Source organism: Rhamphochromis longiceps, linkage group LG14 (assembly GCF_057381845.1).
Source record: "Rhamphochromis longiceps isolate RC_006_pf linkage group LG14, R_longiceps_female_GT1.1, whole genome shotgun sequence".
Lineage (NCBI taxonomy): Eukaryota > Metazoa > Chordata > Actinopteri > Cichliformes > Cichlidae > Rhamphochromis > Rhamphochromis longiceps.
Genome location: NC_140570.1, coordinates 5,776,178 through 5,803,606, shown reverse-complemented (window position 1 = coordinate 5,803,606; position 27,429 = coordinate 5,776,178). Strand labels below are relative to the sequence as shown.

Below are 27,429 nucleotides of genomic sequence, written 5' to 3'. Positions count from 1 at the left end.
AATTGCTGCAGAAATGTTAAGGCCAACTTTATGGACAGGTTCTTACCTGTCCATAAAATTATCATTAGCATCATAGTGGTGTTCTTTCAAACAGCTCTCCGAAGCTCAGCTTCAATTCAGTTTTATTTTTATAGCACCAAATCAAAACAGTGGCCTCAATGGCTTTATATTATAACCAGGGCTCTAGACTAACTTTTTGCCTCAGCTGCACTGGTGCGCCTAACTTTTTTTCTTAGGTGCACCAGCACAAAAGTTAGGCGGACCCAAATTTTTCAACCGCATCACTTAATACCGCAGTTTTACATGTGCACTTTTTTTTGGGGGGGGGGGGGGGGGGGGGAATTCATGTCCATACAGACAATATTGATTTGTAAATGATTAACTAACAATCTTGTGCTTTTTGCTGCTGCCTGCCGCTGAATGGCGACACTTGGGCAGTGCATTTATCATGACATATAATGTGTTTTCTGGATAGGATAAGATAAGATAAGATAACCTTTATTAGTCCCACATGTGGGAAATTTGTTTTGTCACAGCAGGAAGTGGACAGTGCAAATGTTATATAGCAAAAATTAGAATACAATACGAATAATATCTGTGGGCGATCGTGGCTCAAGAGTTGGCAGTTCGTCTTGTAATCGGAAGGTTGCCAGTTCGAGCCCCGGCTTGGACAGTCTCGGTCGTTGTTTCCTTGGGCAAGACACTTCACCTGTTGCCTACTGGTGGTGGTCAGAAGGCCCGGTGGCGCCAGTGTTCGGCAGCCTCGCCTCTGTCAGTGCGCCCCAGGGTGGCTGTGGCTACAATGTAGCTTGCCATCACCAGTGTGTGAATCTGTGTGTGAATGGGTGGATGACTGAATGTGTAAAGCGCTTTGGGGTCTTTAGGGACTAGTAAAGCGCTATACAAATACAGGCCATTTACCAATATACAGGGTGGGCCATTTATATGGATACACCGTAATAAAATGGGAATGGTTGGTTATATTATTTTATATTTTATATTTGGTTCAATTTCTTATTTATGTACTTTTAGCTCTATCTGTTCTTAGTACTTTGTTCTTATATTCCCTTCTATTAACGTATAATTAGTGCCCTTAACCTGATGACATATGTGGTACTTTGTTAATAGTCTTTTATTTAATGTCTTAATTTTCCTGTTTTTATTGTAAAGCACTTTGGTGTACCGCTGGTCTTTTAAATGTGCTATACAAATAAAGTTGTATTGTATTGTATTATATATTAAAGTCCTGTTTGTGGCACATTAGTATATGTGAGGGGGCAAACTCCTCAAGATGGGTGGTGACCATGGTGGCCATTTTAGAAGTCGGCCATCTTGGATACAACTTTTGTTTTTTCAATAGGAAGAGGGCCATGTGACACATCAAACTTATTGGTAATGTCACAAGAACAACAATGGTGTGCTTGGTTTCAACGTAACTTTATTCTTTCATGAGTTATTTACAAGTTTCTGACCACTTATAAAATGTGTTGGATTGTCAATGCAACCCTCTTCTCCCACTCTTCACACACTGATAGCAACATCGCAGGAGAAATGCCAGCACAGACATCCAGTATCCGTAGTTTCAGGTGCTGCACATCTCGTATCTTCACACCATAGACATTTGTCTTCCGATGATCCCAAAGATAAAAGTCTAAGGGGGTCAGATCGGGAGACCCTGGGGGCCATTCAACTGGCCCACGACGACCAATCCACTTTCTAGAAAACTGTTCATCTAGGAATGCTTGGACCTGGCACCCATAATGTGGTGGTGCACCATCTTGCTGGAAAAACTCAGGGAACGTGCCAGCTTCAGTGCATAAAGAGGGAAACACATCATCATGTAGCAATTTCAAATATCCAGTGGCCTTGAGGTTTCCATTGATGAAGAATGGACCCACTATCGTTGTACCCCATATACCACACCAAACTATCACTTTTGTTGTTCCAACAGTCTTGGAGGGATCCATCCAATGTGGGTTAGTGTCAGACCAATAGCGGCGGTTTTGTTTGTTAACTTCACCATTCACATAAAAGTTTGCCTCATCACTGAACAAAATCTTCTGCATGAACTGAGGGTCCTGTTCCAATTTTTGTTTTGCCCATTCTGCAAATTCTGTGCACCGATTTGGGTCATCCTGCTGCTGTTGCTGGAGTTTGTAAGGGTGCCATTTGTGAGTAGCTAATATCCGCCGAAGGGATGTTTGACTAATGCCACTCTCCAGTGACATGCAGCGAGTGCTACGCTGTGGGCTCTTGCTGAATGAAGCTAGGACAGCCACTGATGTTTCTTCAATAGTGCGTCCACATTTTGGCAAATCCAACACTGAACCACTTTCACGAAAGTTAGCAAGCAGTTTGCTAACTGTAGCATGGGAGATGGGTGGTCTTGTAGGGTGTCTTGCATTGAAATCTGCTGCAATAACCCGGTTACTGCGTTCACCAGATATCAACAAAATTTTGATCCGCTCCTCACGTGTTAACCTTGAACATGTCAATGGCTGTGAACAAAGAGAAACTTGTAAATAACTCATGAAAGAATAGAGTTACGTTGAAACCAAGCACGCCATTGTTTTTCTTGTGACATTACCAATTTGTGTCACATGGCCCTCTTCCTATTGAAAAAACAAAAGTTGTATCCAAAATGGCCAACTTCTAAATGGCCACCATGGTCACCACCCATCTTGAGGAGTTTGCCCCCTCACATATACTAATGTGCCACAAACAGGACTTTAATATCACCAACCATTCCCATTTTATTACAGTGTATCCATATAAATGGCCCACCCTGTACTGTACACAACTGTACAGAATAGAATAAAATAACATACTATAGACAGTAGAATAAAATAGAATAAATTATACAATTGGATAAAAATTAGAATGCAAATTCTATATACAACTGAGTAAAAGCACAACTTTGTCAGAAAAGAGTATTGCACTTAGTCTTATTGCACATGTGTGGGTTTGTGTATGTTTGATCAGCTGCATAAGTCTTTGTTGTACAGTCTGACAGCAGTGGGGAGGAAAGACCTGCGAAATCTCTCCGTCCCACATCGTGGGTGCCGCAGCCACTGAAGGAGCTGCTCAGTGCTGTCAGAGTCTCCTGCTTGGGGTGGGAGATGTTGTCCAACAGGGATGAAATCTTAGCCACCATTCTCCTGTCACTCACCACCTCCACTGGGTCCAGAGGGCATCCTAGAACAGAGCTGGCCCTGCGGATCAGCCTGTTCAGTCTCTTCCTATCCCCAGCAGACATGTTGCCACCCCAGCAGACCACACCATAAAAGATGGCTGAGGCCACCACAGAGTCATAGAAGGTCTTCAGGAGTGGGCCCTTCACTCCAAAAGACCTGAGTCTCCGCAGCAGGTACAGCCTGCTCTGCCCTTTCCTGTACAGGGTGTCTGAATTATGAGTCCAGTCCAGTTTGTTGTTCAGATGAACACCAAGGTACCTGTAGCTGTCTACAGCCTCAATGTCCATACCTTGGATGTTCAGTGGTTACAGTGGAGAGTGTTTGTGCCTGCGGAAGTCTACCACCAGTTGATCTGGAGGTAGTTCAGCTGGCACCAGTCCACAAAGACTTGTGTCAGTTCTCTGTACTCCTTGTCATCCCCATCAGTGATGAGGCCGACTATTGCAGAGTCATCAGAGAACTTCTGCAGGAAGCACTGGGTGGAGTTGTGGGAGAAGTCTGCAGTGTAGATGGTGAAGACGACCCTGTCTGATACACAGCCCTGAGTTCTCACATACTGTGGTCGGTCGGTGAGGTAGTCCAAAATCCAGGTAGTGAGGTGATGGTCCACTCCTGAGTTCTCCAGCTTGTCCTTCAGGACTGTGGGAAGAATGGTGTTGAAGGCACTGGAGAAATCAAAGAACATGATTCTTACAGTGCTCCCAGTGGTCTCCAGGTGAGAGAGGGAACGATGTAGGAGGTGAATGATGGCATCATCTGCTCCAATGCCAGGCTGGTAGGCAAACTGAAGTTTGATGAGCTCACCAGACACCGAAGCTGAGCCAGGACCAGCCGCTCCAGGGTCAGAGCCACCGGCCTGTAGCTGTTGAGGTCCTTGGTGCGTGATGTCTTTGGCACTGGTACAACACAGGAGGTTTTCCAGAGCTGTGGGACTCTCCCCAACCTCAGGTTGAAGATGCACTCCATCACCCCACACAATTGGTCCACGCAGGACCTGACGACCCTTGAGCTGATGCCATCTGTGCCCGCTGCCTTCTTGGCTTTAATCCTCCTCAGTTCCCTCCTAACCTGGGTGGTTGAGAGAGACAGGCTGGAGCCTTGTGTTGAGTGTGTATTGGATGCTGTTGTTGGGGGTGGGGAGGAGTGAGCAGGGTGAATAGAGGAGGTGTGAAGTGTCTGAGGTGTCAGAGGTGGAACAGCAGCAGTGGGGGTGGGTGAGTCTGCAGCCGATGCTGAAGACTGCCTCATGGCTGAATCAAATCTGTTGAAGAAATGATTCAGTTCATTTGCCCAACTCACATCCCTCCCAGGCAGAGAGTTCTGATGTTTGTGGCCCGAGATGGTTCTGAGGCCTCTCCAGACTTCACCAACGTTGTTTTGCTGAAGCTGGTTCTCCATCTTCTGCCTGTAGCTGTCCTTCCCATTCCTTATCAGTCCCCTCAGCTCTCTCTGCACCCTTTTCAACTCCTCTTTGTCTTTAGATTTGAAGGCCCTCCTCTTCTGCTTGAGGACAGCTTTAATTTCTCAGGTAATCCAAGGTTTGTTGTTGGAGAAACACCGCACAGTCCTGGTAGGTACGGTGTTATCCACACAGAAATTAATATAGTCCGTAATGCATCTAACAAGGCTGTCAATGTCCTCTCCGTGGTCATCACAGATCACCTCCCACACAGTAGACTCAAAACAATCCTTAAGAGCCTCCTCACTCTCCTCCGACCATCTCTGTACTGTGCAGGTGGCTGGTGGCTCCCTGCGCACTAAGGGCTCATACACAGGGACAAGGTGCACCAGGTTGTGGTCAGATCTGCCCAGTGGAGGGAGAGGTGATGAACTGTATGCCTCTTCAGCATTGGCATACAGTAAGTCCAGTGTTTTATTGTCTCTGTTTGGGCATGTCACATACTAGGTGAAGGTGAGCAGTGTGGAGTTTGTTGAGACATGATTACACTGTGCTTTTTCAACGTTCAGAGGTTGATGGCTCCATTTCAGAGTACTGGCTATGAATTTCAGACGGATAAGGCCTCAACTTAACAAAAAAGTTATCAATAGTTCTTTTCATCTTTTTTATAACCCACAGCTACATCCACTTCTGTCGGGCTTACTCACTAGGGCTGGGTTTCATCACTGATTTCTAAAGTCCATTTGATTCCGATTCACAAGGTCCCGATTCGATTCGATTCAATTTTGCCTCAGACAGTCAGAAATATTATAATTCTGATCATTTATCAGTATTGATACTTGTGAGAGTTTATAAGAGATTTGAACATCACAGCAGATGCCTTTGTGTTAAAGTAACTGAGAATAAAACACAGAAAAACATGAAGGAGATTTTCCTGGCCTGGCTTTTTATTAGAGATGGCACGATACCACTTTTTTATGTCCGATACCGATACCCATATCATAAATTTGCATATTTGCCAATACCAATATGAATCCGGTATAGTGTGTTTTTTAATCAATAAAACTGTTTTTTTAATATCTTGCTGCTTTTTGTATAAATTCATACTCAAGTTAAAAAAAAACAAAAAACACTAAAGCTATTCTGTTATACCTGTATGCAAAAAATACACTAAACCCAAAATATTTCATAGTTCAGCAATACTGATCAATCTAATGAACTTAAACCTACTCAATCATTCCTATTCTGGTATTTGAAAGAGTAAGCAACCTAACTAATAGAGTTCTAAAAAAAATAAAATAAAATAGGGAACCACCCACCCTCCACCTCATGATGCTTAATTGACGTAATCAACTTTAATTTGATGCAGTGTGAAAGAAATGCACAGAAATCAATTATTTTTCAAGAATAATTAAATAGATTCAACATCTTTCTTCAACAGAACTGCAGACTGCACAGATGGTTCCCAAAGGAAAAAGTACTATAGCTTACTAGGGTATATTAGACTTAACAGTTACTATATACAGTAATGGACTTCTATACATTTTACATCAGATTAAAACTTTGGGTGTAAGATTCAGATAATTATTTATTAACAGCTAGACATTTTAAATGAGAATAAGAAAGAAAAATATGTCTTTGTGCCCCCTTTTCCCTATTAATGCCCTATCGGCCCCCCCTGGCTAAACTTTGCTAGATCCGCCCCTGCACAGTTACCAGCCGTCAGCTACGTAGAAAAGGATCCTGGTGTAGAACGTAAATAAATTCCAACAACAGCTTATCAAGCTTAAATGTGCTGCTGTTGTTCAGCCGCTAGTTTCCTCTTTCTGGCGCGAAGTGGGCAATAAACAAACAAGAGAGACGGACTCGCGACACAAAAGCCAATCAGTTGATCATTGATCAGTTTCATGATTGAAGTAGCAACAGGAGAGAGGGAGAGAGAGAGAGTGGCTGTACCTGTATTTCATATGCTTTTTGTCTTCTGTATAGATACACACGCGAATGTGTGTGTGTGTATAGATAGATAGATAGATAGATAGATAGATAGATAGATAGATAGATAGATAGATAGATAGATAGATAGATAGATAGATAGATAGATAGATAGATAGATAGATATTGCACATACTGGGATCTGCTGGAGCCAATCGGCAAGCTTGGGAGTCATTGCACCTAGCGCTCCGAGGACCACTGTTACCCTCACCCTTTTTTTTATATATATGTGTGTTTGTATGCTTGTATAAAAATTTGTATATACAAGCATATAAACACATGCATGTGTGTGTGTATATATAGATGTTTTGTAATCTTTTTATCTCATTTATTTTACCAACACTTGGTGTCTTTTAAAAGTGCTATAGAAATAAAGCTGACTTGACTTGACTTCTTTCAGTACAGGCTAATGTCCTAATCAAAATGCTTCCAAACCACAGCGATTCAATATATGTTGTCTGTTTCACTTCTTAGCTTGTAAGTTCACCACATTTGGACGCAGAGAGAGTTTGGTCTGCAGCCCTGGTGAATTGTGAGTGGCTGATAATTCCTAGACTCGGGGAGGAGTATTTCTAGTCAACTCATGAAGGAAGAAACCTTTCATTTCTGATCTCTACCGCATAGATACTTGTTTGTATGGTAAAGAAAAAAACTATTCTGTTTGCTGCTTCACTAGGGATGGGTATTGATAAGATTTTCACGATTCCGATTCCATTTTCGATTCTGTTTAACAATTCGATTCTTTATCGATTCTCTTATCGATTCTTTTTAAAAAAGGAGAACACTAAGGTCGATTAGCATAGAACTTTGTTTTATATCTTCTCTTTGAACAAGATAGAAATTTAGGAGTAACATGGCCTTACAAACCCAGCAGTGAGATCTTAAGAGATCCAGCCTACGGCTCTTCAATGTGGTGTCACAGGGACCCCGGGGAAAAAAATTGTAAATGTAAAATAATAAAATAAATATTCTTCTGTAGCAATAACAAAGTATAACATAAGTTATTCAGTAGCAATTACACAAGAATATCCAGTAATGTCCCTGCCTACAATTAAACACATTCACTTACCTAAAATCGGGGGCACCTGCTGTGGCAAATGGGTTCAAGCCTTTGACCACAAACTTAGTCACTGCTCGGTAACATTAGTCTATCCTGGCTTGAAAGGAGACGCTACCGGTAGACTGCAGCGAGAACTGCCAGCGAGCGCCAGCCAGACTCTGTGTGTCTCTCTCATCATGGTCACCTAAACGCACAGTAATGGCAGATAAGGCAGATCGCGCTAACATAATATGCACTGTTAGTTGATTATTTACCTGCCGCATTAACGGGAGAGGACGTGCAAACGTTACCGCTGCTGCTGGGTTGAGATTCACGAGTCCGGAGCGGAATTAAAAACACGACATTCATTTAAGGTCATCGTGTGTTTTGTGAGCAAATGCTTTTGCATATTCGTAGTGTTTCCTCCCTTAAATGAAATATCTACTTTGCAAGTATTGCAAGTTGCCCTGTTGTCTTCCGTTCTTGTAAAGTATAATCAAACTTTTTAGCGTTTTAGCAGCCATGTTTCCTGCCAGGTAAATGACGCTCCGCAACGTGGTGACGTCATTCAGGGTGACTGGAATCGATAAGGGAATCGTTTGCAAAAATGGCAAACAATTCCAAGGAATTGAAACAGTGGGAACCGGTTCTCAACAAGAACCGGTTTTCAATACCCATCCCTATGCTTCACATTACCTTGTTGCCTCAGTCAGCTTTTCATTGAGAGTATGTATGCATATGTGCCTGTGTCCATGCATATGTGTGCTTAACTTTACATGCTGGTAACATCTTTCTATAGATCCATAAAGGTTTTATGACCAGCAGGCTTGCCAGCAGGACTGTTTCTCTGAGTTACATGTTAACCTATAGCTGTGTATTAGCAAGGTCAGACAAAGCAACATTATCTCTCTTTCCAGTAGAAGTTGCTGGTTGCCGTTTGCCATGTATTTCAAGGCTAATTAGCCTGTAATAAAAAGCTAATGACAGGGTGTTTAGAGCTGACAGTAAGTGGGACTTCTCTCAAGAGAATGATGCTATTTTTTTGTGTGGCTGATGTGGTGTGTGTGGCAGACATTTAGCTGACACAAGCTTGTGGGATTTGCTGGTATAGTAACAACATAGCAATTATGCAGCAGAATGATGAAAAATTATTTTAAGCTCGCATTGTTTACAGTGTTTATAAGAAGATCTGAAGAGATGGAAAGTTTGATGAATAATTATCATTTTGAAACTTTTATATCCTCAGAAACCACATCTGTCCAACAATGACAAAATAATATCAAATACAGCTCAGAACTGTCAACTGTTTACATTTTTCAGCAGATGGAGTCTAATATTAAGCTTAATGCTTAATGTTGTGTACTGTTGAATGAAAAAAGGTACTAAAGTTTTTTCTTACTTCTTTTAATTAGACAAAACTGGCATGTTGAGGTGCCCAATTCTTACAGAGGGATATTTGCAGCATTTGAATTAATATAGGCATAATATAGTATATGTTATAATTATCAGAATACAGAACTCGTAACATGCAAGGGTTAAACCTTTACTACAGAGCTCGTTGTCCACCTGCCCATCTGCAGCTCACTCTGCAAAGGAGCTGCACCCAGCTACATTGGAGGACTTTTTAAGCATGAACTGTCTTTTTAAGGTCATGCCAGGGCATCTCAGTTAGATTCAGGTCAGGACTTTGACTAGGCTACTGCAAAGTTTTTGTTTTCTTTCTCTTAATCCATTCAGAGGTGGACTTGCTGGTGTGTTTTGGATTGTTGTTCTTCTGCAGAACCCAATTGTGCTTCTGTTTGGGGTCATAAACAGATGGGCAGACATTCTCTTTCAGGATGTTTTGATAGACAGCAGAATTCATGGTACTATTTACCACAGCAAGTCGTCTAGGTCCTGAGGCAGCAAAACGGCCGCAGACCATCACATGTATTTTACTGTTGAAATAACGTTCGCTTTCTGAGAGCTGCGTTATTTTACACCAAATATTATGGAACACACACCTTCTAAAAAGTTTAACTTTTGTCTTATCAGTCCACATAGTATTTTCCGAAAAGACTTTAGGGGTTCATCGAGATGTTTTCTGGCAAAACTGAGAGGAGCCTCTATGTTCTTTTTGCTCAGCAGTGGTTTTCGTCTTGGAACTCTGCCATGCAGGTCATTTTTGCCCAGTCTCTTTCTTATGGTGGAATCATGAACACTAAGGCAAGTGAGGCCTGCAGTTCTTTGGTTGTTGTTCTGTGGTCTTTTGTGACCTCTTGGACCAAAAATATCCCAGGAGCTGTGGTCTTGGGGTAAATTTGGTCGGCTGGCCACTCCTGGGAAGTTTCACCACTGTTCCATGTTTTCGCCATTTGTGGATAATACTGTGGTCTGCTGGAGTCCCTCAGCTTTAGAAATGGCTTTATAACATTTTCCACACTGAGAGATCTCAATAATTTTGTTTCTCATTTGTTCATGAATTTCTTGGATCACAGCATGATGTCTGGCTTTTGAGAACCTTTTGGTCTACTCGACTTTGTCAGGCAGGTCTTATTTACGGTATTTCTTGATTGAGAACAGGTGTGGCAGTAATTAGGCCTGGGTGTGGCTAGAGAAATTGTACTCAGCTTTCCAAAGATGTGATACATCACAGTTAATTTATGATATAACTGTGTGCATCAAGGTGCTTTATGTTGTAAAGTAAAGAAATTACAGTAATACAAACAAAACAGAGAAAACCCTAACAATCATGAGCCAGTATTTTGGCGACGGTGGCAAGGTTTCTTCCTTCTAACAGAAAAAACGTCCAGATAAACCAGGCTGGAAGACAGGACAAAAACAGGCTGTAGAAGACCGCCAGCGATTAATAATAACTAATCAATAAATGCAGAATGAGTGTTTCTTCTTCACTCATCTTTTTTCAGTCCGTTATACCTCTGTTAGTTACACTTCTAGCAATTTTTCAGCTTCCACTGCTTTGTCATTTGCCATTGCTCCTTTTGCGAGCGGCAGCTGTCTGCTATAAATTTTGGCAGAACCATGCCTTTCAGGAAATGTATTGAGACAGCAATAAACCTAAGATTGTGAACTGGTACTATATAAATAAAATTAATGGTAATAGTATTTCAGATGTTGCAATGACAGAATCCCTTAAATTGTTTCTACTCCAAGTACAAATAGGGAAAAACAACCATTTGTATGTATTATTACTGTATTAGCTAAGATACGTAGTGACTCTGCCAAAAGTGAACAAAAACAGATTGGAAGGGTTATTTCAGTACTGAGGCATAATTAGTGTGCCTCAGTTGACAGTTTAATAATGTCAGAGAAAAAGAAGAAAAAGTGATATTTTCTGCATTTCTCTTAGGATTATCGTCACATTTTTCACTCACGAATGACTACTGAATTTTATTTAAATGCGCGCTCAGGTTTCAATTTGTATTGTTTCAATTTGGGGGCACTGTTGCCAAGCTAAATAGGTTTACTTTCAACAGAAAGTAAATACTCTTTCAGAAGACTCGGAAACCATCTGCCTTTCCACTCCATCTCTTTATCCCTTGTGGAGAAAGTGCTTAGTCACCAAAATGCAGACTATTGTGGTAGTCTTACAGCTACAGCATGGCTTTTACTGGAAAAGGTTTCAGGCCAAAAGTGCAGATTGGCACATACTTGTGGCTGCTTACTTACAGAACACAGTATTTTCTTTTTTAATAAAAGAGAGAACACTTTGAAAAAAGTAGCTACTTTGCATTTGAAACCACATCTGGCTTACTTTTGGTGATATTACATGGTTTTGAAATATAGTACTGCAATTTTCAAGTAATTTAGAAAATGGGTTATGATAGGGTCAAAGTATAGTAGCAATTTGTCTCTGCAGTTATGTTCTATAGTATGTTGATGATGATACAATTCTTCCTAACCATATAATTGTTTTGTTCCTTGACAAACAACCACAGCTTTTTTTTTTTCTAAAAGTAGCAGTTGATTGTCGGTATCCACATACTGCACAAGGATGATGTAAGTTTCATTATGGCTGCCAAGTAACTGCACTCAGCTCGGTCATCTCTTTCACCATCTCTACTCCTCTAATGGTTAACTATGGCTATTAACTATGGTTAATTGGCAGAGACTGTGAATGAAAAGAATCCCCCCTCCTGTTGCTGACGTTTCTCTCTATGTCTCTGCCTTTCTTTTTCTAGACTGCTTCAGCATGGAGTTATGATGGAATGGATATGAATATGAGCCAGTGGGAAGGCATTCGAGCCCCTCATCTCCGCCTGGCCTTGCTGCTGCTGTTGGTATTCTTGAAGTCACCACTCTGCAACGGTCAGAACACCCATGGGGCTCCTCAAGATGAATCTCACTTCAGCTTCACTCAGCCTGTCTACCATGCCACAATTTATGAAAACTCAGCAGCACGCACCTATGCCAACAGTAAAATTAAAATGGGCATCCACCTCGCCCAGCACTCCTGGGAGATCCGCTACAGAATCACCTCAGGTGACGATGACGGTTTTTTCAAGGCAGAGGAGTATGTACTCGGAGACTTCTGTTTCTTACGCATAAGGACTAAAGGTGGTAATGCCGCCATATTGAACCGAGAGATTCAGGATAATTATGTATTGACAGTGAAAGCTTCTGTCAAGGGAGAGGCTCTTCTTGAGACCTGGACTAAAGTCAGTATTCAGGTTTTGGATATGAATGACCTCCGGCCTTTGTTCTCTCCTACCACATACTCCGTCACCATAGCAGAGAGTACCCCTCTCAGAACTAGTATAGCACAAGTTACTGCCACAGATGCGGATATCGGTTCCAATGGAGAGTTTTACTATTTTTTCAAGGAAAAAACTGAACTGTTTGCTGTACACCCAACTAGTGGAGTGGTTACTCTCAGTGGAAGGCTTAATGTCGATGAGCAGAACCGTTATGACTTAGAAATTCTAGCGGTGGACCGTGGCATGAAGCTTTATGGAAATAATGGTATCAGCAGTACAGCCAAACTTTTTGTCCATGTAGAGCGTTTAAATGAACATGCTCCACTCATGAATGTCCTCACCCACAGCCCCTCATGGCTGGATAAAAATCTTGTGTATGCAGTGGTTACTGTTGAGGACCAAGATGAAGGCTTAAATGGAGAAATAGATTCCTTGGTCATTGTAGGAGGAGATCCGTCAGAGCAGTTTTTTGTTGACAGAACTAAAGAAGGAGAGTTTGCTATTAAAGCCTTTGAGTCAATAAGTCAAACGTACCCTTATGGCTGTAATCTTAGCTTGCAGGCTAAAGACAGGGGCACCCCACAGAAGTTATCTGCTGTTGAAGTCATCCAAATCAAGGTCGAAAAACATCAAAATTCAGATGCTAAATTTATGCAAGAGTTGTATGATGTCAGTTTAAATGAAATTTCACCTCCAGGTACACTTGTAGTGGCTGTTAAAATCACACCAGAACCTGATGATGCAGAATATATCTTAACAACCTCTGCGGATTCATCCTTTTTTCAAATGAATACCCTAACGGGTGTAATCTCTACTGCTCGCTGGTTCACTCAGGTGTTCCAGGATGTCTTTAATCTTGAAGTAGTGGAAATGGATAGTAATCTCAAAGTTAAAGTGAGGGTAACCATTCAGGATGCCAATGATCACACACCAACATTTGCTCAGTCCTCTTATGAGGTTTTTGTTAATGAAAGTGTACCAGTTGCAACCAGTGTATTAACAATTTCTGCAGTTGATAAAGATAAAGGTGAAAATGGATACATAACTTACAGCATTTCCAGTCTTCAGCCATTACCCTTTAAAATCAATCAGTTTTCTGGTGTTATAAGCACTACTGAAGAGCTGGATTTTGAATCCTCATCAGAAAGCTTTATGTTCATAGTCAGAGCATCTGACTGGGGGTCTCCTTACAGACGAGAAAGTGAAGTCAATGTAACAATCCATCTAGAAAATGTAAATGATAATCAGCCATTGTTTGAGAAGGTAGCATGCCAGGGGATTATTCCTGAGGATTTTCCAGTAAATGAAGTTATTACTACAATGTCTGCAATTGATATAGATGAATTAGAGTTAGTGAAATATAAGATTATTTCAGGTAACGAACAGGGGTACTTTGACCTCAACCCAGATTCAGGGGTTCTTGCACTGCAGCATTCTCTCTCAAGAGCCCATCCAAAGAGTGGTTTATTTAGTTTAAAAATAACTGCCACTGATGGTGAGAGCTTTTCGGATCCTATGTTTGTCAATATCTCAGTTGTTTATGGAAAATCTTCTTCCAAACGTTTCACATGTAAAGAAACAAATGTGGCTCAAAAATTAGCTGAAAAGTTACTGAAAAAGTCCAAAGCTAGCAATAAACCTAAAATTGAGGAAGGTTTTATTGACCTTTTTTCTGTGAATCGGCAGGCACCCCAGTTTGACAAAACATTTCCCACAGATATTACTGTGCAGGAAGACCTTAAGGTAGGCTCAAGTGTTTTCAATGTGAATGCCTATGATGGGGACACAGGTTTCAATGGTCAAATTCTATACTCTATTTCAGATGGAAATATTGATAACTGTTTTACCATTGACATACAGACGGGACTTATCAGTGTGTTCCTACACATGGACAGAGAAAAAAGAGATCGCTATCTCCTCAACTTAACTCTCTATGACCTTGGCCTTCCACAGAAAAGTTCCTGGCGGTTGCTTACTGTCTATATAGAAGATGCAAATGATAATGCACCCCAATTTTTGCAAGAAGGAGGCTTTAGAATTGTCATACCTGAAAACCTAGCCATAGGTACTGACGTCATCCAGGTTGAGGCCATTGACAAAGATCTTGGGCCCAATGGCGAGATTGTATACTCTCTTTTGACAAGCACCACTCAGTTTGGTATCAATTCCACTAGTGGGATATTATATGTTGCTGGCCAACTAGACAGGGAGTTTGTCTCTACGTTTAACCTAAAAATTGAGGCTCGGGACAAAGCGGAGAAAGGAAGCCAGAAGTTTTCTGTAACCACACTGAAAATCATTTTGGAGGATGTAAATGACTGTCCTCCACTATTTATCCCTGCTGTGTACAGAACCAGGGTTCTGGAGGATCTCCCAGTAGGAACAGTTGTAGCCTGGTTAGAAACTCTGGATCCAGATTTGGGGTTGGGAGGCCAGGTTCGGTACTCCCTAGCCAGTGATTATAATGGATGGTTTGAAGTAGACAGGGCAAATGGAGTTATTCGACTCACAAAGGAGCTGGACTATGAGACACAGCAGTTCTACAACCTTACTGTAAAGGCCAAAGACAAAGGAAGGCCTGTTTCTCTTCTTTCTGTTACCTTTGTGGAGGTGGAGGTTGTAGATGTGAATGAAAACCTCTATGCCCCATACTTTTCTGATTTTGCTTTGACTGGATTAGTTAAAGAAAATGCCCGGATTGGAACCACTCTACTCCAGGTCACAGCTAATGATGATGATGCTGGCAGAGATGGAGAAGTTCAGTACTCCATTCGAGATGGGAGTGGGCTTGGAAGATTTGCCATAGATGAAGAGACAGGTGAGTTTTCTTTGAAAATGATATTGCGTGTCATGCTTTTAGTCATGGCAAATGAGAATTATTGCATAACAGTTTGAATTATGGTTTTAAAACACTATATGGTTGTATAAAATTGTCTAGTGTTGTAACGTTCTTGTTACTGAAGTGTATTGTTTTAACTAAAATAAATAAAGAAGTCAATACAGCGTGAGTTGGGGAACACAGTAACCTACCGTGCTTTTTCAGATATAAAATCTGCACAAATTGGCTGTTTAGTTATTTTCGCATTATTGTTAATACTCTAACTGCAGCTTTTAGAACACCCAGATAATAATTTATTAAAATAGTCCCCGCTATAAGTAATGAATATGGAACATGGAATATGAAGATATTGTGCAATAAAAGATAGCCGGACCAGGACACAATGACAAAAAGTGGACTACTGGATCAAAAAGGCATAAAAGAACATACCGTATTTTCACGACCATAAGACGCACTGTACTAAAAGGCGCAGTCTCAGTTATGTGTGCCATTACTGTATTTAACACACACATAAGGCGCACTGGATCATAGGGCGCATACAAGTACCGTATGCGTATTTAAAAATAAAGCGGGAGCAAACCTGAGTTCGGTACCTTACTCACATTTCTATTACCGGTAATCGTCATCATCAACAACACACAAGCATACAAGTGTGCATATTTAAAAATAAAGCAGGAGCAAAACAAAGTTTGGTACTCACATTTTTATCATCAATCAAACCCATCGAAGTCCTCATCCTCTGTGTCTGAATTGAACAGCTGCGCTAAATCTCCATCAAACATGCCAGGTTCACTTTCTTCACTGTCAGAGTCACTTTCCGTGCCGTGCGGCTCCTCGGAAATGATGCCGGCTTTTGCGAAAGCTCGAACAACAGTGCCAGCAGACATGTTAGCCCAAGCATCTACAATCCATTGGCAAATTGTGGCGTAACTCGCCCGGCGCTGCCTTCCACTCTTGGTGAAACTGGTCTCCATCGGTCATCCATCGCTCCCAGGCCGCTCGCAGCCTTACTTTGAACGGGCGGTTCACACCGATGTCCAGCGGTTGGAGTTCCTTTGTCAGGCCTCCCCGAATGACAGCAAGCTCACAGTTCATTTGTTTCACTTGTTTTTTCACATCGGCTGTGAGATGGGCACGCATAGAGTCACAGATCAACAGCGATGGTGATGCGTGGAAAAAACCACCTGGTCTCCTTACATACACCTCCCTCAGCCACTCTTTCATCATTTCCTCATCCATCCAGCCCTTTTCATTTGCCTTAATGATGATTTCTGCTGGAAACTTCTCTTTAGGCAAAGTCTTTCGCTTAAAAATCACCATAGGCGGCAGTTTCTGTCCATTAGCATGGCAGCCAAGCACAACAGTGAAAGAAGACTTTTCGTGCCCCGTTGTGCGTATCGCTACCGTGCTGGTCCCCTTCTTCTCCACAGTGTGACTCACCGGGATGTCGAAAGTGAGCGGGACCTCGTCCATGTTTGTGATGTGGCTGGGCTGGATGTTTTTGTCGCCGATGTGTTTGCTGCAGTAAGAGCGGAAGATGGCCAGCTTTTCCTTATAATCCGCTGGAAGTTGCTGAGCTACCGTAGTCCTGGTCCGGATGGAAAAATGGCACCGTTTCATAAAACGAAAGCACCAAGACGGACCTCCTTGGAAACGTTCAATGTTCATCTCTTCAGCTAGTGAAACTGCTTTTAGCCGAATGGTGACCGTCGAAACACTTCTCCCGCTCGTTCTTTGCTCGATGATCCACCGCTCGAGTCTTTCCTCCAACTTGGGCCACCGCGCCTTATGTCCGCGGAAACTCAGCTGCGTTTTCTTGACCTGCCGGAGCTTGTTTTCTAGCTTCCTCCATTTGCGAACCATCGATTCGTTAATCTTAAATTCTCTCGCCACTGCTCGATTTCCATGTTCCTCCACATAGCTGATGGCCTTCAGTTTAAACTGTGCTTCGTAAGCGTGTCTCTTTGCCATTTTCAGGGTTGTTAAAACAACGATGTCCTGCATAACGCACATACCTGTTCTTTTATACAGGTATGTGCGATAAAGTCAACGCACGCACTTCACCCTTTAGCGTTCTCATGGTGTTCTCTACTACGTCCTCATTACAACACACAGGGCGCACTGCGCTATAGGGCGCGCCGTACTTTTTGAAGAAAATCTAAGACTTTTAAGTGCGCCTTATGGTTGTGAAAATACGGTAATGAGAATAGGGCACTGTTGGAATGATACTACACATGTAACTCCAATGGAAGTGGTTACATGAAGACGATGTGAGACCTATGGAGTCTTTGACACTGAACATCTGGACTAATGCAGAAACAACTAGTAGCTCAGTGCTCCAACATCTAGGAGGAGATTAACGAGGTACAACACAAAGGGAGAGCCAGGATGTCAGGTCAGGGGGCGATATCATCATCCCGGTCTTTCAATATTGGGTACCAAGCCCCAAGAGCAACAGATGTGTTGACTGTAGTGAGTGTGAGAGGAACTGACCTAGCGATAGAATCATGGCTAATCTGGCTAAGTGGCCAACTACCAAGACTATGTTAAGTATCCTCTGAAGGGTACTAAATGAAGGAAGTAAATGTAGCATTATAGACAATACCTACTGTGACCATCACAGAAACAATCTACACCATAACATGGAATTACTATCTATCTGCATTTGGTAAATGGTAAATGGCCTGCATTTGTATAGCGCTTTTTCTAGTCCCTAAGGATCCCAAAGCGCTTCACACTACATTCAGTCATTCACCCATTCACACACTGGCGATGGCAAGCTACATTGTAGCCACAGCTGCCGTGGGGCGCACTGACAGAGGCGAGGCTGCCGGACACTGGCGCCACCGGGCCCTCCGACCACCACCAGTAGGCAACCATGGGGTTAGTATCTTGCCCAAGGATATTTGGCATGCAGCCAGGAGGCAGCCTGGGATCAAACCAACGACCTTCTGATTAGTGGCTGACCTGCCCTGCCACCTGAGCTACAGCCACCCCAGTGGCAGCATAGTACTTTTTTTCCAATTATTTTTTTAAAAGTCAGGTCAAGGCTCCAAAAGCCCAAAGGCGATATGAGGGTGGCGGCTCACAACAGTTTTTGTTTGCTACATGGATCATTTTAGTTCAGCATCTTTCCTTTTGTTAGATTTCTTTAAGAGTTCAAAATGTGTTAATTACATAAATAAAATGTAATTTTCTCTGTAGCACTTCATGGATTTCATAAGCAACACACCTTAGTTGCTCTGTGGATTCTTTTAAAAAGCAGTTAAAAACTTTTCTGCTCAAACAAGCCTTTTGTTGATCTACATATTTTATATTCTTTACATTATTTACATTTGATCTTTTACATTGTGTATATTGTCTATTGTATTGTTTATTTTAATCTTTCTCAACTCTCCTGGAACGCACGCTAATTCTTCTTAAATGGAAGGATTCAGGTCCACCAGTGTTTGTTCATTGTGTGAGAGAAGTAATGAAGTGCTTGCAGATAAAGCATTTGAGATACAGTTTGAGAGGGTCTCAAAGTAAATACTACAAATCCTGGTCATCCTTTATTGAATATGTGGAGAAGTTGTCATTTACTGAAGTATGATGTAATACTGCTTTTTATCTGTGGGGTTTTTTTCTTCTTCTTTAAAGCCACCTACTCTCTGTAACAAGCCAACAAGAACTGCACACAATGCAGCCCCCCCCCCCCCCCCTTTTATTTATTTATTTATTTTATTTTATTTTGGTTTTCTACCCTGTTCACATGGTAGTATTTCTTGTTTGTGTGCATAGATTATACATTTTCCTGCATCCAACTGGTTTGCCACTGTGCGCAAAACTGTGGTTTGCGCAACCTGTTTCACAATGGCAATGTTTGTAATCGCAACTCCAGTTATATTTTTCTGTATTTTTGTTAAACTGGAAAATTATAAATAAAGTTGTCAAAAAAAAGAAAGACCTGGAATCAGCAGGCACAATTGTTTCAAAGAAAACAATAAGTCCACTACCATGACCTGTATGCGTGCTCACAACACAAGACTCCATTGCTGACAAAAGCATGTTGGAGTGTGTTTAAAGGTTGCTGAACAACAGCAGAATATAGTCTGGTCAGATGAGACCAAACCGAACTCTTTGAATGCCATAACACACATTATGTTTAGTGGTCAAATGTCACCCTAAAAATACCATGCCAACAGTGAAGTCTGGAGGTGGGAATATCATGGTGTGGAGCTGTTTTTCAGACCTGAGCAATGCATGCAACTCACTTTTTTCTACTCAGGAGGCATTTTGAAGCTGTCATTGCTAACAAAGGCTTTATATGAAGTATTAAATATTAAAGTAAAAGCAAGTAAGTAAAATTGTATTTGTATAGCACCTTTCAAGACAAAAATCACAAAGTGCTTCACAGAAAAACTAAAACATAAAAACAGAAATCAACCAAAAGCAAGTTAAACTGATAGTTCTGTCCTTGGACTGTCCTCTGCGCATAAAACCGTCATCCTTTACTGTTATAAGTAGTTATTTAGCACTCTATATTTGTGCTAAATAACTAGAGTCTGTTGTCTCTTTTTTTCTTTTCTGTTTCTTAGTATAATAATAAGGTGATGGGGTATGGAGAGGAAACCATAGCTTGCTCTTAATATATGTATTAATATAGATATACTTGATCTACTGGTGTCTGTTGTAAGCTTAAGATCAGATGTCTTTCCTTTCTTGCACACATTCACATTTACACAAACATCCTGAAAACCAATAAGCTCTCCTTGCCATTCTTCCATCCACTCTGTTCAGCGCTTCACAACACAACACCCTGAACCTGTTGAACCCCAGTGCCCCCCATCTGGTTTCACAGGCTGCACCTCTAGGTCTGTTATTTAAATATAGACATATGGTTTGGTAAGTGCAGACTTCCCCATTCACCTGACGGCATGTACACGGAAAACAATGCCTCTGCTGAAAGCACAGATCTCACAGATTTTAAACCTGCTAGTTTCATCACGCTCCAACTAAAATTGCTGAACCAACAGCAAAAGAAGACCTAAATTATGCTTCACTTTTGAAAGACATTATCATGAATTCTGTCTTACCTTTGCTGCTTTGCTTCCAAAAAAAAAGAAATTGCGATAAAACTGCATTTCCAAGTCTGTTTCAAGAGCAGTTTTCCATTATAAATCACTAGTTTCTGCCTTATTATATTGTTTTTCTCACAGATGCAATATGCGTCAATCTCCTGTTGTGGACAGTGCAGCCGTCCGCTTTTAAAAAAATCTTTTTTGTTTTGGAAAAATTACCTCTGACAAGAAAGCCTAATTTGCTCTTTTTTCTTTGTTTTCTCTTCTGTTTTTTTTCTTCCCCCCTTTCTCACTATCTCTTCTCCCCTGTATTTTTCTTTCTCTCCCTCTCTTTCTTTCATTCTTTCTCCCTGTCCTATCCCCTAGTCATGTCTGTCCCGTCTGTAACAACCAAAAATCAAATCAAATAAATACATAATTATAATAAAGGTCAATCAAATGGACGAATATGACAAGGCTACGATGATCCACTTGGTAAAGTAAATCCGCTTGGCATCTTTCTTGGCTTTCAGACAACAATTCTAATGGCTAAAGATCCAAACGGGACAGGCAAAAAAACAAAAACAAACAAAAAAACCCACAGCAAACATGGAAACAAAACTTTCAAAATAAAACAAGAAACATGAAGAGACTTGAATTGGGAGACGCAAGCTTGACAAAAGAGATAGAGAGAGGGAGTGAGAGAGGGCGAGGGACACAGATGAGAAAGACACAAGGGGACCCTACATAGATGAGGAGATGACACATGACAAACACGAAAAGACTCATAAACATGGAGACATAGGTGAAATATAAACTAAAACTCAGCTAAATCCTAACTAATAATGACAACACAAGAACTTAACATGTTTCCAATATAACATAAGCAGGGCTCTAGACTAACTTTTTGCACTGGTGCGCCTAACTTTTTTTTCTTAGGTGCACCAGCACAAAAGTTAGGTGCACCCAAATCTTTCAACCGCATCACTTAACATCACAGTTTTACATGTGCACTCTTTTGAGGGGAAAGTTGCTGCCCATACAGACAATATTAATTTGCAAATGATTAACTAACAATCTTGTCAACACAAAGTTCTTTATTTGGAGCACCTTTCTACAAGAAAGATAAGTTACTGAAAAAAGTGCTTGTGCTTAAAGTGCACTTTTTGGCAATATTGTAGGGAATAATAAACTTAATCATCATCTCGGCCTCCTCTGATGACCTGTTTACTGCTGCCTGCCGCTTAAAGGAAGTAGGGAGAGGGGTAGGGATGGGTATCGAAAACCGGTTCTTGTTGAGAACCGGTTCCCACTGTTTCAATTCCTTGGAATTGTTTGACATTTTTGCAAACGATTCCCTTATCGATTCCAGTCGCCCCGAATGACGTCACCACGTTGCGGAGCGTCATTTACCTGGCAGGAAACACGGCGCGTAAGCGGCTCAAACGCTCAAAAGTTTACGAGAACGGATGACAACAGGGCAACTTGCAATACTTGCAAAGTAGATACTTAATTTAAGGGAGGAAACACTACGAATATGCAAAAGCATTTGCTCACAAAACACGTGATCACCTTAAATGAATGTCATGTTTTTAATTCTGCTCCGGACTCGTGAATCTCAACCCAGCAGCAGCGGTAACGTTTGCACGTCCTCTCCCGTTAATGCGGCAGGTAAATAATCAACTAACAGTGCATATTATGTTAGCGCAATCTGCCTTATTACTAAACCTGCCATTACTGTGCATTTAGGTGACCATGATAAGAGAGACACACAGAGTCTGGCTCAGATGCTGGCAGTTCTCGCTGCAGTCTACCGGTAGCGTCTCTTTTCAGGCCAGGATAGACGAATGTCACCAAGCAGTGACTAAGTTTGTGGTAAAAGCCTTGAACCAGTGTTGCCAACTCCTCAGTAAGGAAAATCGCTATTGGTTGTCCTAGAAGTCGCTAGAAGTCGCTAAATGACGTCATTGCCTAATTTGCATAATTGGTCATGCTAATCTAATTGTAACCTACCGTATTTTCACGACCATAAGGCGCACTGTGCTAAAAGGCGCAGTCTCAGTTATGTGTGCCCTTACTGTATTTAACACACACATAAGGCGCACTGGACCATAGGGCGCATACAAGTACCGTATGCGTATTTAACAATAAAGCGGGAGCAAACCTGAATTCGGTACCTTACTCACATTTCTATTGCCGGTAATCGTCATCATCAACAACACACAAGCATACAAGTGTGCATATTTAAAAATAAAGCAGGAGCAAAACAAAGTTTGGTACTCACATTTTTATCATCAATCAAACCCATCGAAGTCCTCATCCTCTGTGTCTGAATTGAACAGCTGCGCTAAATCTCCATCAAACATGCCAGGTTCACTTTCTTCACTGTCAGAGTCACTTTCCGTGCCGTGCGGCTCCTCGGAAACGATGCCGGCTTTTGCGAAAGCTCGAACAACAGTGCCAGCAGACATGTTAGCCCAAGCATCTACAATCCATTGGCAAATTGTGGCGTAACTCGCCCGGCGCTGCCTTCCACTCTTAGTGAAACTGCGTGGAAAAAACCACCTGGCCTCCTTACATACACCTCCCTCAGCCAGTCTTTCATCATTTCCTCATCCATCCAGCCCTTTTCATTTGCCTTAATGATGATTTCTGCTGGAAACTTCTCTTTAGGCAAAGTCTTTCGCTTAAAAATCACCATAGGCGGCAGTTTCTGTCCATTAGCATGGCAGCCAAGCACAACAGTAAAAGAAGACTTTTCGTGCCCCGTTGTGCGTATCGCTACCGTGCTGGTCCCCTTCTTCTCCACAGTGTGACTCACCGGGATGTCAAAAGTGAGCGGGACCTCGTCCATGTTTGTGATGTGGCTGCGCTGGATGTTTTTGTCGCCGATGTGTTTGCTGCAGTAGGAGCGGAAGATGGCCAGCTTTTCCTTATAATCCGCTGGAAGTTGCTGCGCTACCGTAGTCCTGGTCCGGATGGAAAAATGGCACCGTTTCATAAAACGAAAGCACCAAGACGGACCTCCTTGGAAATGTTCAATGTTCATCTCTTCAGCTAGTGAAACTGCTTTTAGCCGAATGGTGACCGTCGAAACGCTTCTCCCGCTCGCTCTTTGCTCGATGATCCACCGCTCGAGTCTTTCCTCCAACTCGGGCCACCTCGCCTTATGTCCGCGGCTGCGTTTTCTTGACCTGCCGGAGCTTGTTTTCCAGCTTCCTCCATTTGCGAACCATCGATTCGTTAATCTTAAATTCTCTCGCCGCTGCTCGATTTCCATGTTCCTCCGCGTAGCTGATGGCCTTCAGTTTAAACTGTGCTTCGTAAGCGTGTCTCTTTGCCATTTTCAGGGTTGTTAAAACAACGATGTCCTGCATAACGCACATACCTGTTCTTTTATACAAGTATGTGCGATTGTCCCGGTATATACGATCAACGCCCACACTTCACCCTTTAACGTTCTCATGGTGTTCTCTACTACGTCCTCCTTACAACACATAGGGCGCACCGCGCTATAGGGCGCGCCGCACTTTTTGAAGAAAATCTAAGACTTTTAAGTGCGCCTTATGGTCGTGAAAATACGGTATGTTGTTGGAGAGAGAAATAACATCGTGGAAGAGACATAAAGTGAGTAAAAAACGTCCTAAATGCATATAGAGTTTATTTAGAACTACAAATTAAATTTATTTTAGCAATTATTGTTTTTTTTTTAATGTCACAATTCCAACCCTGCTCCTTTACCCGGGCTTGGACCGGCAAAAGTGACCTGAAATAGGCACTCTGGTGGAGTTACTTTGTGTGTGTGTTTATAAGTAGTTTTAAACCTTGTGATCCACAAAACAGCATACGAGTAAAAGAAGAACTGACTGCGTTACAGCACCCACTGCTTGTTGAGAGTAAAAGCGATACGCGCTTTCACGTCTTTTTTTAGCGACTTTTTTTCTAAAAAAAAGTCGCTAAGGGGTCTGAAAACTCGCTAAATATAGCGACAAAGTCGCTAAGTTGGCAACACTGGCTTGAACCCATTTGCCACAGCAGATGCCCCCAATTTTAGGTAAGTGAATGTGTTTAATTGTAGGCAGGGACATTACTGGATATTCTTGTGTAATTGCTACTGAATAATTTATGTTATGCTTTGTTATTGCTACAGAAGAATATTTATTTTATTATTTTACATTTACAATTTTTTTTCCTGGGGACCCTGTGACACTCCATTGAAGAGCCGTAGGCTGGATCTCTTAAGATCTCACTGTTGGGTTTGTAAGGCCATGTTACTCCTAAATTTCTATCTTGTTCAAAGAGAAGATATAAAAATATTCTGCAGTAGAACAAAAACGTAACAAAACCATGAATCAACATAAGAACATTACCCGATGCTGCAGAAGTGAAGCAGAGTAATGTTACAGAGACTTTATTAGAGACATGGCTAAGCGTTTTGTAATTTGGCATCATTGTAAAATGTTTATATTTCTTCAGTATTGAACAGCAGAAATGAGGCTTTAGCGACCGACAGCGCTGTACACAATGGTAGACTGGTGTGTAATAAGCAAATGAATAATGCAGAAAACAGAGATTTAAGATGGGGAAACTGTTCTTGAAGTGCATTTTGGTCTGAGAGGGACAAAACCTGTAGCTCAAAATCTGTGTGCTGTCGACTCACTGATGCGTCAGGTCCACACTTTGTGTTTACATTTATCTGGAATCTGTTTACTTGCTCTCATTTACTGTTTTAGCTGTTTGGTGGTTGTTGAAATAGGTTGGTGACCTCCTGGCATTACTGGCAAAATGCATTTATATTTAACAATTGATTCAGGATTTAATGAATCAATATTGCGTTATTCAAGCTAAAATCAGTTTTAACCCTCTCAAGGCAGGCGTTGCCGATTTGCAACAGTTAAAAACTAACAACCTAATTACTCCACATACATATTTTATGAGGTTTTTTTTTTACTCAGAAGTACCACTGCAGGACTTGGTTGTGCATTAGCAACAAAAAGTTTAATTTGAGCCTGAGAGGGTTAATCGGAATATCGATTATTGAAACCCACCCTACTACTCACCTCTATCTATCCGTCTGGACTATCAAACGCACATACATGTAGGCCAACGGGAATATCTGGACCACAGCCAATTAAAGAGGTCCCACCCCTGACTATCTCTGATTGGTTTAGACCACGATTTGGGCATAATGTATGTTTGTTTGTTGTTGAGCACACGGACTTTCAGACTTGTGGGCACTTTTTAAAAAAATTTTTTTTACTCAAACGGCTGGTCGCACTGGTGCAACCTAGGATTTTTTTTTAGTTGCACCATTGAGAAATTAGGTCACATTTGCAACTCAATTGGTCACACTGTAGAGCCCTGATAAGAAATCAAAAGTACAAAATAAACTCAAAATGCTGGGTCACAAACCCAGCCCCCTGAAATGTTATCCGCTTAAGCCTAATCTAAAAAGTGGAGACGATGTCTGTCTTTCAAATTCAAACTGGGAACTGGTTCTACTGAAGAGGGCCTTGAAAGCTGAAGGCTATGCCACACATTCAAACTGCTACAGCACAGTTCTTTTAATTTCAGTGGTAGCAAAATATTCTGAACTGCTCTTTGAGCATTTTTGGAGGAATAGGATTTAGTAATAAATTGAAAAAAATTGCTTAAGTTGTTGAATGTAGAAAGGTCGATATGAGAGAAAACCTTAAGTAAATTTCAGCAGTTATGAAATTTGCGCCACTTTATGACACGTGTGCGATGGATTTGAATATTCATCAAGTCATTACTAGGTAAAGCTTAAGGACTGCTTGGCTTAATGGGGCTCTAACTCTTTGTCAGGCTGGCTAAAGTGCTGTTACTGTAATTCAAAAAATTAAACATTATCTAAATATGATCACTCAAAAATAGTGTTTTTAGGGAGTACTGTTAAATGTCCATTTCCTAAGACATATATCAGGACAGTTCCAGAGTTTGTTAAAATAGAATGCGATCATTTACGATCCGGGATTAATATTACTGACTTACCCAACTTGACACTGGAGACGCTTGGATAAGTGCAAATTCTATTTTATTCACACACTTTGGCTGAAAATAACACAGCTTAAAACTCACTGCTCCTCTGCTCTGTTTTCATACATCCAGCTCAGTACTCTCCTTCTCCCAACATGCTACTGTTTTTAGAGACAGCAGAGGCATGATTAAATATCTACCCACAGCTGCGTCAAGCAGACTCCCCTACCAGTGCCTCTGAACCCACTGCACCACCCCTCCACTGCGGTTGAGCCTTATATATTGATGTTAAAATAACCCACTATATAACTTTTTTTCTGAACTGAGGACTAGATCAGATAAAAAGTCAGGGGAGAAGTAAAACTGAACACGCTGACATCACACATGGACATGAACCTTCAAAGTAAAAAAGGAAATAACTGTCATGAAATGCTGTGTGGCAGGCAGGAGATGAGGACTCAAAGTGCAGGACTCAGACTCAGGGGATGAACTCAAAATCACAGCTTTATTTGCTGGTCACAGAAAAACGAGCATACAAAGTAAACTAAGCTAAACTGGGAAACAATGAGCTAAAACTCACAGGGAGATCCACACAGCATGAGGGACGACGCGACACAGACTCAGAGAAACACAGGGTTTAAATACACTGGGAAGCAACGAGGGGAATGAGACACAGAAGGAGAGCACAGCTGGGGGAAATAAGAACTGACAAGACAAGGAAGCGTAAACTGAACACATTCACATAAGACACGGACCTTCAATGTAAAACAGGAAGTATGACACAGAGACGCGAACTAGACTAGGGGAGACAGAGCAACTAAGAACACAGACAACACCAACAACAAAGAGACACAGAGGGCAGCTACTAAATACTCAGAGAACTAAACAGAATACAAGAAAACCAAACTAAGACACTACACTAAAGAATAAGCTGGGACAACAAAGAGAACTAAGAACATAATACAAAAAACTCAGAGGCACAAGAAACTCAAAACACTGGGTCACAGACCCAGGACCGTGACAATAACAACACAAAGACGCAGACAAGACTCTAAACTACACCTGCAGGAAAAACGAGGACACCAAAACAAAACCTAAGAACTAAACCCTTAACTAAACTGAAACATAGAATTCTAATAATAGTCAAGGAAGAACAAGAATCAGAATATAATACAAAATACAAAATCAAACCAAAACATGACAACTCAAAATACTGGGTCAAACTGACCCAGA

At 41.5% G+C, this 27,429-nt stretch overlaps 1 protein-coding gene across 6 annotated transcripts in view; it reads left to right on the top strand.

Moving 5' to 3' along the window:
* The window catches only part of fat3a (FAT atypical cadherin 3a), a 180,488-nt gene that overhangs the window by 38,817 nt on the left and 114,242 nt on the right, over positions 1-27,429 (top strand). For all 6 annotated transcript variants that reach the window (XM_085379829.1, XM_085379830.1, XM_085379827.1 and 3 more), the window contains exon 2: positions 11,806-15,139. In XM_085379829.1, coding sequence (XP_085235955.1) covers positions 11,833-15,139 — 3,307 coding nt within the window. In that variant the 5' untranslated portion in view covers positions 11,806-11,832. The remainder of the gene's footprint in view (positions 1-11,805; positions 15,140-27,429) is intronic.